The following is a 12,159-nucleotide window of genomic DNA, read 5'->3' on the forward strand; positions in this document are numbered from 1 at the left end:
GAAAGTGAAATCTGAATGGGTGGAATGCTTCAAAGACAGAAACCTGAAACTCTTGAAACCAGCAGGAAAGCTGCCAAGATTTATACCTTCCTATGCTCACTCTAACATGATTTCCAACATTTCTTTTCTCCAACCCATAGAAATCTCTATGTATATATATTTGTCTGTATGCATGTATATTTGTGTATATATATGCATATCTGTTTTAAAATTTTTGAAAAAAATTGTATTACTTTCAATTTCATTTTTCCAAAAACTTTTTGACGCCCCACCATATCCACTAACACACTCAATTCTTTATCAGCAGGATATTACTCACTTTCTTAGGATACTGTGTTGATCAAATAAAGTCATTGTGAAAGTGATTTTCTTCTATTTGTAGTTCATTGTCCCTTCTTAAGAATCAAAAAGCTAGCACTACAAGAAATCTCTCTCTAAAGAAATAATGTACAAGCTGAAATAAAAATTTTAATCTCTCATTTCATATAACACATCCTTTAAGTATCCAAACTCCATTATTATTTATATCAGCAAATGCTTATGGGCATGCATATATTTGCATATTATATTTTTAGAAGTCCCATCACTAAAGTCTTTTGGCCCTAAACATGTTTCCATAACGAGGGAAAGATTAACTCGGTTAACACATGAGCCATGTGTTGTTCCATTAATCATCATTGTACATATAATTTTCTAAGAATAATATTTCTGAGCCTTATAATATGTCACTAAGGAGTACTTATCTTAATTTTATAGATGAGGATAATGAGACTTACAGAGCAATAATAAGTAGCCCAAAGTTGCAAAACACTAGCAATTAAATGACTGAACCAGAATTCAAAGCCTTCTCCAAGGCAGAGCAGAGCGCTTTCTGTTCTAGCACACTGTCTCCCTCATTGAGCCAGCATAAGGAAGGGGATGTGCAATTGCAGAGGGGGGACTTCATCGCCATCTGAACAGGATTTGTCTGAAGCAAGCCAAATACCTGCAGAAGAAATAGTCCCTCTTTCATTTATTTTCAAGTAATGCCTAAGACAAATTAAAGACCATCTACTGCGGTCCAAAAAATGGATAGGCTATCAATTATTAATCTTTTTCCATTGCTATACAAAAATGGATAAACTATCAATTATTAATCTTTTTGTCCAGTTTCTTTAGTGCAATCTATTTTCTAGCTTTCATGCTTCTCTCAAATTTAGGTGCCTCCGTACAGTCCCAGGATTTTCTCTTAACCTTAAAAGGCCAGACTTTATCCCGGTCTTTCCTGCCAGTGGTGCCCAATAGAAATTAAATCTTTCTTCCTATATTCTCCGGCATGGCATAGGATAGCCAAGTTAGCTATTTTAATTTTACGTACCATAAACCCAGAAACACAAGGTTGAGGATGAACGCTAAGTGATTTGATAATGTCTAACAGAATGAGACTCCTTTATGAAAGCACTCTCGTTGCCATCAAGTGACGCTGATGTACAGCGACTCGGTAGGACACGTGAGTTTCCATGACCCTAACTGTTTAACAGGAGTAGAAAGCCCGTCTTTCTCCCCAGGGAAGAACTAGTCGATTGTAAACCATAATTAGAAAGCATTTTTTCAGTGTCTGTATACTGGACCTTCTACTATTAGAAGGCAATGACAATAGCAATTTAAAACTAGTCCTCTCAGCAAGTGCTAACATTTCAGCAACACAAGATTAAAGGTCTTAATTTCTGACAGTCACTGAGAGCTCGCTCTATGCCAGGTACTGTTCGCACTTCATTCAAATCACGATGTCCTTTACTCCTCACACGGGTCTTGTGCTAGTCGATACCATTGCTGTCTCCATTTTACAGATAAGATGACAGAGGCAGGACTTGTACCTAAGCGTTCCAAGTGAAATCAGGGTTAAATCTAGGCAGTACCACAGGGCAAAGAGCAGAGCTATGCGCCCGCTCCAGGTCGAACCTTACCAAAAAGTGATGGACACAGGGCAAGAGCACGATGTCCGACAGCGTGAAGTAAAGCCCTTCCGCAAACACGTGCTCCAGAGGTGGAAGGTCAGAGGCTTTCACTTTCCTGATGCGAGCAGGCTCCCGGGCGGAAGGGGCCGGTTCGTCCTGCGCCGTGAGCTTGGAGAAAGCCACGTCCAGTTCCAGGGTCTTGGATGGCGAGTCCAGCTCTGCAGGTGGCTTCTGATCAGGGAGCTTGCTCTTCGTGGCGCCCTTAGCAGGTGCCGCTCCAGCAGTCTTCTGTTGCCTGAGCTTCTGCCGGCGGAGTTTGTCATCGTTGTGCACTCTCACAGGCTCACCGAGTTTTTCCTCCAACTGCAGGATTTCTACCGGGATCTTTAAAGGCTGCTGCAAAGACTCTCGGAGGAAATTCTCAACAGCCAGAGGGATGGTGAGTTCACAGAGCCTGGTCCACTGACTAACCTAGAAAACAAGATGAAAGGATTCTTTACTTTCAAGGTAGCTGATGGGGTTTAGAGAATTTGTGAAGTCTTGGGCTAAAGTATCCCTGGGTTAGGTTTCGATACTATATTATATTGCTTCAAAGAGACAGTATTATATGGCTTCAAAGGTGATAACATCAAAAAGTTTAGCATTCCTGTGTCCTGTTACTGAAATATTTATTTACCAAAGTATTTAAATGCATTGGTTTGCATGTACTTCTGCTGTTTAAATATAAAGTCCTCTTTAAAAATCCTCAACAAAGCTAAAAGGTGAAAAGGAGCCATTCTCAAAAAAATAATATCACTAGAAATGTCTTAAACCTTACAAGTTAAACCTGACATTCTTATTTTCTGGTGCTGCACTGAAATATTGGCACACACAAAAGACCACTTCATCTATTTGGCCGAGTTTTGTGGGTTTTAAAGTAAATGAAAGTCTGGTTCCCAACCGGAAGTTAAAATGTTCACTTGAACGTGTTACTACTGTGGGTTTACTAAGAGCGGAGGAGCAATGTACTTACTTCTGCGCAGGCTTTCAAGCAAGTTTTCTTAAAACCCAGTAGTTCCAAAGTTTCCTTCTTTGATGGGTCAGCTTCATATGATTTCTGAATTATGTGTCTCAGCACTACAGCAAGTCCCGCTCTACAAAAGGTGCCAGGCCTTTCCACCGCTGCAGGCAAACAACAATTCTGGACTATCGGTGGAAGTTCTTCCCTCGAAACAACCTGGATTTCAACATCCGGGGACAGTAAGTTTCTTATTAGTGAGACGTCCGTGCTTTCTCGGGTTAGGACTACATGAACGTTAAAGATTTTGCAGTCACAGTATGACAACAAGAACACAGTTACAGATGTATGAAGAGGAAAGATGCATCCTTCTGCTTGGTGAGAAAAGTCCAGATAGAGAGATTCTTCTATAAGGGTTTTCCTGATGCCTTTCATCTTCTCTCACTGGTCTCACCTAAAGCATAAATTGAAGTGGTTATAGGCCTTAGATTAGAACATCTTTAAAAAACAAGGATTTGTGGTAGGTACAGTAGTTCGGTACTAAAGTCTGAATAAATGGTTTCCAAAAGATGCTCCTTCCCATTCCAAAGAAAGTGTTTCAACAGAATGTTGTCTTGGAAGTCTATCCAGAAGGCTCCATAGAAGCAAAGTGGTAGCACTTCATCTCACACACTTTGGACATGTCACCTGTAAGGGACCAGCCCTTACAGAAAGACATCATGCTTAGGAGACAAAGAAAAAGACCCTCATTGAGATGGACTGAGACAGTGGTTGAAACAATGGGCTCACATACAGCAATGACTGAGGATGGGGCAGGACTGAACAACGTTTCCATCCTGTTGTTCACAGGGTTGGTGGGAGCTGGAATCTACCCTGACAACAACAGAAGACCTGCATCCTGTGCAATGAACTCGTGTCTGAGTGATGTTAGAGCAGCTAGGAGGCAGCATTAACGCGATAGCGGTGAGTTTGGGAGTTTTATGGCCAGCTCCTTCCAGACCCCGCTCAGGGGCCTTTCGGTGTTGTTTGTAGTACTTTAGGATCTCACCAAAGGTGAGAAGAGTTTAGGAATGGACTGGGAAAGAAAAAAGTCAAGACTACTTAGCACTGACTGGCTTAATGAGTCTTAAGAAGTTTTAACAAAGTTGGGCCCCCTTGAACAACCAACATTCATCCCACTTGACTTCTATTTTATGACCCTACACAATACTCATCTGAGGGGTATATCCACTCCCTCAGGAGAAACGGACCCTCCTAAAATAAGTGGACTGTGGTTAGGTGTTAAGTATTGAATCACCAAGGAAGATGCTTGAATTTCTCCCTAACTTAAATGTCGATAGTTTACATTTTCAAACCAGTACATGCAAAATCAAGTTTCTTATTGTTCTCCACACCCCAAACTTGCTCCTCCTGTGTCTTCCCCGCCGGTAGTGTTTAGGCCTAAAAACCTGGGGATTGTTCTTAACCATTCTTTTTTTTTCCCATATCACCATAATCAAGCAATTAAAAATTACTTCGGCTCTACCTTCAATCTATACCCAGAATCTGGTCGCATCATCTCCATTCCTTCCCCTGTGATCTAGGTTAACAACTACTGCTCTTCGAGAGTATTTGTCTCCATGGTGCTTTCTGTGGTAGCATAGTGGTTAAGAGTTTGGCTGCCAACTGAAAAGTTCAAAGGTCTGTCGTTGGAACCTACCAGTGGCTACGTGGGAGAGACGAGCATTCTGATGGAGTGAGTATGCACTGGAAACCCCACAGAGCAGGTTTCCTCTCTCCTATTGGGTCCCTGTGAGTTAGAATAAAGTCCGTTTTGTTTGTTTAACATATACTTAGAAGAGGGTCTGGCACTTAATTCAATAATATCTGATGAATTCATGTATAGGTGAATACACACACTGGTTACCTTGAAGGTGCAAACATGTGTGATAATCTTGAGGTCAAATTATTAACCGATGTTTTCAAGTCACAATTCTTAAGACTTTTGTAACATTGTTCTTGATTAGTAAATTTCATGGGTCCAAAATTTCTCACCTTCTAATTCATAAAACGGTACTCTAAAATTACACTAGGTGGCACTCCTTAAAAGCATTCAGCATCGAAGCAAGTCATATGAAGATAGTATATTAAAAGAATAACTATTTTAAAATTTTGTATGAAAACAATTTTTTCTCTTACTTGATTTGGAAAATTTATTGTATCTTGAATTTTAGGAAGCTTTCATCATATCAGATTTCCTTTGATATTCTAAATGTCTTCTTTTTTATAATTTTAATTAAAATAGCTAAACATTTTTAAGCTTATGGATTGTCAACATTTCTAACCACTTAACTAGGTTACACGCAGTTTGCTCTTTGGGAGAAAGATGTTTTTGACTCTTGTAAAGAATAATCGTCTAGGAAAACGACAGGGCAGCTCTACCCTGTCCTATAGGTCACTATGCACTTGATGACAGTCAGTCTGGTTTATTAAAGATCTGAAAATCAATGATAAGAAATGGATGAGAAGTAAGGTTGTGTGAGATTAAATAAGTTTCCCCATCTGAATGGAACCTTCTAAGGTATTTTCATTACCTATATGTCAGTCTGTGATATTTGGAGGATTTCACGTTGCTGGAATGCTGGGGGCTGTGCCAACATTTCAAATAGCTGTCAGGTTACTCATGGTGGATAGGTGTCAGTGGCACTTCCAGACCAAGATAGTATAAGAAAGTCTTGAGATTCACCTCTGAGAAAAATTGCCAATAAAAATCTATGGAGTACAAAAAAAGAAAGAAACGGATGTAGTTAGCAAAGTATTCTTGCCAAACCAAACAATACCATCGAGTGTACTCCAGGGTAGAACTGCCCCGGTGGGTTCAGAGACTGGAACTTGTTGAGTTTAAAGCCTCTTCCTGCTTTCGAGGAGCAGCTGATGGTGTTGAACTTCCAGTTAGCAGTTCTATATGTGTCCCACTACGCCACCAAGGCACTAACCAGCCCTATTAAAAAAACAAATATGGTCATGTAGTCAGTTTTTACTCATAGCCACTCTATCAATCTTGTGTTATATTTATTTCATTAAACTATAACAGAAATGTACCGTGTGTTATTTAAAATAATTTCAGGTAATTTGGGAGCAACTTTTTAGCCCATAGAAACCATTTTCTCCCTGGTCTTACTCATCAGAAGAAAGGTTTCTGTTCGGCAGCTAGAACTAATTTTAAAATATATTAAGGGAACTTCTTAAAGTTTATGAGCAAAACAAACAAAAAACCACTCCACTTTCTAGCAATTGGTAAGTCTCTGACTAGCAATCAGTCTCTTTACCCCTGGAAATCTTCTGATTTATTAATCCTATCAATTTCCTCTTCTGACTTTAAGTACTACACAAAACAACCCAAAGACCAAGAAGGTAGATTTGGAAGATCTCACTTGCCCAATAGTCTAAGAAATGAGAATTACGGAGCTGTCCATAGCAATTCTATAGCACCGCGTAGGACTGCCCTGTGGGTTTCAGAGTCTATGGGAGTAAAGCTGCCGGGGGTCTCCTATTTGCTGATGTTGCATTGACTAGATGGCAGTGAGTTTGGTTGGAAAACCAGGCTGTTGGGTAAATGTTGGGCGGCTAAGTGCAAGGTTGGTGCTTCAAACCCACCAACTGCTCCTTGGGAGAGAAATGAGGCTATTAGCTCCTGTGAAGATTACAGCATTGGCACTCCTATATGGGGTGGCTATCAGTTGACATCAAGTAGATGGAAGGGTTGCTTTTTTATGCTGTTCCTTAAGGAGCCCTGGTAGTGTACTGGATTATGTGTTTAGCTGCTAACCTCAAGGCCAAGAATTCAAATCCCTGATGGTTTATGGGAGAAAATGAGGCAATTTGCTAAAAGATGTACGGCCTTGGAAGTCCTCTAGAGGGCGGGGCTGATACTATTTAAAGCAAGGATGGTGAGACTTCTTTCCATTTGGCTGTTATCGGAGCAGTCCAGGCAAAAGGATAGCGTGCTTAGTAGAGGGTCATGGGAAAATAAGAAGGCCCTCCCAGGGGAAGCCAGTCCTTCAATGAGACGGACTGGCACAGTGGCTGAAACAATGGGCCCGACATAGCAAGTATAGGGAAGATGGTGCCGGACGGCGTTTCTTTCTGTGCAGCAAAGGGTCACTGAATCGGAAATGGACAGCTCGCACTCCACATGACACTGGTCCTTTTTATTTTAAACAATGTCATTTGGTTTTGTGCTATTTGCATACATAGACTATAGAATACAAGTTTATCTCAGATTTTCCAAGGAACTTAGAACTTGATTTTGCAGATGCTACACACTTTTCTGAGTTCTTAATAAATGCTAAATGCCACCATAAAGAATAGAAATAACCTGCCCCTTAACATATCTAAAACTTAATGAGATGCCTGAGAGGAAATGGAAAGTACTGTTGATTTCTAACATAATTCATTTTCTTCAATATCGATGTTGGTGTTTTCTTCCTGAGAGATTAAAACTGTGACTTGATGATCTTGGAGTTTTAAAAAAAAGTTTCTTCCCTGGGCAATTTCTCCCCCGTTAAGTACAAATGTAATTTCTAAAATAAATATTAAGTTTTAAGAAAACTTGAACAAATTTGATGTTTTGGGTTTGCAATGTCTTCAGTGTTTTCATGAGTAGAATTTGAGTTGTAGTTTCTCAAAGTTTACAAATACTATAGGCAAACCTATCTTTTTTTCTACCTGGAGAATTAATTCTGCATCATGATTTTTAGGAAGGTAAGTACTATAGAACCATCTCCTGGGTCTCCAGGGCACAGCTCTTAGGACTTCATACCACACTCCTGCCATGACAGCGGTGGTGTCACTGGTTCCTTCTCAGTTTTTCCCACAACATTCAAGAGCTGAGCCAAGCTGGTCAAGTGCACGTCTTCTCCTGGGGCGTGCCAATGTACTTAGAAAATCTTGCAGAAGAGGGGCCAGGTAGGGACAAAGAAAATATCGAAGCCTTGGCTTCACCACTTCCGAATCTTCAGAGGTATTTTAAAATCACTGAGTTAGTCACAAGTTTAAGATTTTAGGCATTACACTAAAGCTTAAAATCTAATGCCTAAATTCCAACAGTCTTGCCTTTGATTGTAACTTTCATAAGCAAAACGGAATATAAAATTTTCTGTTTTCTTACAATTTGAATTAAATAGTAAGGTACATAGATTTATTGTCTACTATTTGCTGTCCATACAGAACAATCTTTTTTCTTAAATTTAAATCGTTAGTGGGAACTCTTACTGATAACAATCCATAAATCCTTCATACCATGCAAACTTGTACATATGTTGCCATCATTTTCAAACATTTCTTTCTACTTGAGCTCTTATCAGTTCCTTGTTCCCCTCCCTGCCTCCCCCTTGTGAACCCTTGTTACCTTTTTGTATTTTTATTGTGTATTATTTTATTTCCAATTTATTGATGAGAATTGTACATCAAACTAAATAGTACTATTCTATAAACTTACTTTATAAACTTGCAATTTTCTAAATTGAAGCAGGAGACTTTATTGCTACAAGCATCTCACCCCATCATCAGCAATTATAAGTTATTCTAAGCAAGTGTGCAAGTCTCTCGGGAAGCCTTGCTGCAAACGCCCAGGGTTATTGGGCAATTCGCAATAGTGGAGTTAAGTTCTCTGGTGGTTGCTCCCGATCCTCTCTACTGGATCCTCCTCAGACCTCTGAGTGAACCCAGACTCAGTGCTCTGCTTCTGCTCTATCTCTACTCACATCTCTATCAGCAGCTTTCAAACTTTTTCATTATGCCACCCATTGAAAAACAGATTTTGTTGCCACTGAACGACCACTGGTGGTACAATGGCTGAATGCTCAGCCAGTAACCAAACGGTTGGCAGTTCAAACATACTCAGAGGCCCCGTGGGAGTAAGCCATGGAGATGTGCTCTAGTAGATTCCACACCAAAGCAAACCCATTGCCATTGAGTCAATTCTGACTCATAGAGACCCTATGTGGGGTTTCCAAAACTGTAATTCTGTAGAGGCAGCCAGTCTCATCATCCTCCTGAGGAGCAGCTGGGGGCTAGCAGTCCAATGCTTATTCCACAGCACCATTAAAAAAACAAACAACACTTGTAGCTATTGAGTCGGTGCCCTACAGGACAAGGGAGTACTGCCTCTGTGTTTGCAGAACTGTAACTCTCCAGGAGCAGACAGCTTCATCTTTCTCCTGCTGGTGGGTTTGAGCTGCAGATCCTGTGGGTAGCAGCCTGAGTAGCCACTAGGCCACCAGAGGTTCTTAGAATCATTAGGGTTCCCAAAATAGCCTAAGGGGCAGGAACTTGGTAAGTTTTATTTACTGCTGTCTCTCCACAAATTTTGGCTCAGGAACGAATAAATATACATATATGGATAACAGTGGTGGCTAGAGTCTTCCGGAGACTAAAATTAACCAGTCTTTATAACACAAGGATTTCTTTTTTTTTCCAATCAATCTATTTCAATGATCAGCCTAACTGTAAATTAAAATGAAGTAAAATCAACTCCCTGAGCTAAACTGGAAAATGTGAACGTGAAATCCATACAAATTTATAAAGCATAAAAGGTCTTATGTGGATTGATAGTCAGGAAAAAGAACTAAGGATCTAGCCAGCTTTTATATACTTAAGACTATATATACACCAAGAAATGGATGAGCTCAGACTAACTTTAGGGTTCAAATCTGGCTTCTTTATAGCTGTACAAAACCTTTTTTGTGCATTAGTGTCGTTTTTAAAATGGCTACTGACAGAACCCATCATATAGTCTTGTGAGAAGAGAGTACTTGTGACAGAGCAGATCCTTAAGTCGATGCTACTTTGTAAGCTATCTAGATTTTGACTCAAAGACCTAATGTAACAAGACTAAGCCCCATCCCTACTGAGTCACTACTTATCATCAAATTCTTAATCCATTAACACTATTAAAAGAACTCGTTTTTCTGAGTAATATCCAAATTATGTTTTTTGCCTCCCCAAGCTTCTTACCCAGAAAAGTGGGGATTCAAACTGAACTGAAGTTTGTTTTCAAATATTGAAATAAAAATATTTGTTACTCATGCTAAAAGCTAGGGAAGTATAATGGCACAATGTAAGAGTGAAACGCTTAGTCTACGTAAACTTTATTGTACAAAATAAGTAGCTTGATCACTTACAACTATAAAAAGTTCTAAGTTCATTTTTGCTAAAGATTATATTGGTCTAAACTCTAGCAAGCACTCAACACTATGAAGATTTTAACCTAATTCCTACAAAATGATCCCAATTATTTGGTTGCAGAATCTCATTGTTAGCACAGTTGTTTTTTTTTAAATTAATGCTAGCACTTAACAGCTAATTACATTAAATATTCAAAGTTTTAAAAGGAAAAAACTGAAGGTAAAATCCTATGATGACATGATGTTTTCTAATGTGGATTAGCATTAAAACAAACAAAAGTTTAAAAGCAAAAATCTTACTGTGACCTTTGTCATGAGGGAAATGTGTCAGCTTCCCTCTGGAGAATCAAGGAATTATCTGTTGCTATGGAATCAAAAGCTTGCAGCTAACTCTGACCTCATAATTAGCACAGATCCACACTGTTCATGTTAACATGTGTGAAGCATCAACAAGACTGAAATAATCACTGAATGCCCACAGCAATGCTTGTTTTTGTTTTCGTCTCAAAGTTTAAATCCTTACATTCTAGGTGTATCATAACAGAAATTAGGAGGCTACTTTGACTACTTGAGAGTAAAAATTACATGTATATATATACAGTGAGCTATAGACCTCTCATTACCATTTTAGTTGCCAGGCCCCAAACTTGTTAGTTTTAAACCAAACTCCCTGCCATGAGTCAGTTCTGACCTAGTGGCCCTATCTGACAGTGTGGAGTCGCCCTTGTGGTGACTGTAGCTCTGAACCGGAGTTCTGAACTGTCAGCCTTGCAGTTAGCAGCCCAATTCATAATCATTACGCCACAGACCTGCTAAGTGAATTTTTGCAGTTAAGTCAACTAGATATGCAGTAGTGATTCTCACTAAAAACTGCAGGTGCAAGTACATAGCCACAAAGTAAGAACATCATGGGCACAGGGCTACACAAAGTTGAGATGGAGCTTTGTTTATGGCTGGACAGTATGGAGCTCTCAAATGTTAAATTTTAAATCTCATTTTGGAAGTTCAACATCAAATAGCGATGCCTTGGAGTATAAACAAACACAATTTCAAGTAAAGATTATGCTAAAGGCAATTCTCTTAGTTCTATGCACCATCAAAATTTTAAAACGATACCTGGCAATAAGCTATGTTTGATGTTAAATATGACAGCACATCACTCAGTTAATGTGTTTTAACAAATTTATTTTCACAATATTTAAATGGTATTTACAGGTTTTAAATCGTCATAACCAGTTCTTGGCAGCTTTTACATTCTCCTGTAAGCTTTCTGTCGAAATAAAACCGAAGCATTCGCCTCTCATTATTAACAATTTAACTCAAGTTATTTATTAAATGCTGGCAAACCCTCATTATTCAAGAACAAAGCCAAGGGATGGATTATGACATTCAATGACACTAGCTAGCATTAAGAATATGGGAGTGGTGGGGCGGAGCAATCCCCTTAATTCCATAACCAGGTAGAGCATTTGCGATGGGAAGTATGTGTACTTGGATGCTTTAAAAAAAAAAGTTCTCACCTACCAAATCGCAAACTTTCTATTCTACAGTTGATAAAGAGAGAGATACTGCTTTGACGGGGAAACGTAAGCAAATGGCCCCCAATGACTGAGGCAAGTCCTTTGTAGCAACGGTTATGTGGGAGTCACACCACCACCTCTTTCTGCAGACAGCGGGGCTGGAAGGGGACACTACGGGTCAAAGACAGTTAAAGTGTGATGCAAACGGTCTGGAAATTACACTTGAAAAGCACATCCGGCCTGCACCCCGAGACCCCACTCAGCCCCCTCACTCCATCTACAAGTTGCCCCAAGACTCTCACCAGCCGAGAACAGTAAGGCAAACTGCGCTGGGGCACACTCAGAAACGCGGCAAACGGAGAAGGGACCCCGAGCAGCCCGCCAGCACCCTCAGCACCCGTCTCTAAGGCCTCGGCGGCCGAAGGGCTGGGGCCAAGCGGGCACCCCTTGCACGCCTCGCGGTCCCTCCCTTCCGCCCCGTGGACCCCGAGCCCAACAGCAGCCGTCGGAGGGTGGCGGGGCCGGGGAGCCGGCGGCCC

The 12,159-nt window shown here is 40.3% G+C and overlaps 1 protein-coding gene across 3 annotated transcripts in view; it reads right to left on the bottom strand.

Annotated features, from left to right (window-relative positions):
• The window catches only part of GSTCD (glutathione S-transferase C-terminal domain containing), a 143,828-nt gene that overhangs the window by 131,460 nt on the left and 209 nt on the right, over nucleotides 1-12,159 (bottom strand). For 2 of the 3 annotated variants that reach the window (XM_075543965.1, XM_075543967.1), the window contains exons 2-4: nucleotides 5,508-5,685; nucleotides 2,950-3,388; nucleotides 1,947-2,408 (exon numbers count right to left, since the gene is read on the bottom strand). In XM_075543965.1, the coding sequence (XP_075400080.1) occupies nucleotides 1,947-2,408; nucleotides 2,950-3,369 (882 nt within the window). In that variant the 5' untranslated portion in view covers nucleotides 3,370-3,388; nucleotides 5,508-5,685. Of the gene's footprint in view, nucleotides 1-1,946; nucleotides 2,409-2,949; nucleotides 3,389-5,507; nucleotides 5,686-11,922; nucleotides 12,124-12,159 lie in introns of those variants that run through there. The other variant, XM_075543966.1, reaches the window with a different exon arrangement.

This window comes from Tenrec ecaudatus, chromosome 3 (genome assembly GCF_050624435.1).
Source record: "Tenrec ecaudatus isolate mTenEca1 chromosome 3, mTenEca1.hap1, whole genome shotgun sequence".
Taxonomy (NCBI): Eukaryota; Metazoa; Chordata; class Mammalia; order Afrosoricida; family Tenrecidae; genus Tenrec; species Tenrec ecaudatus.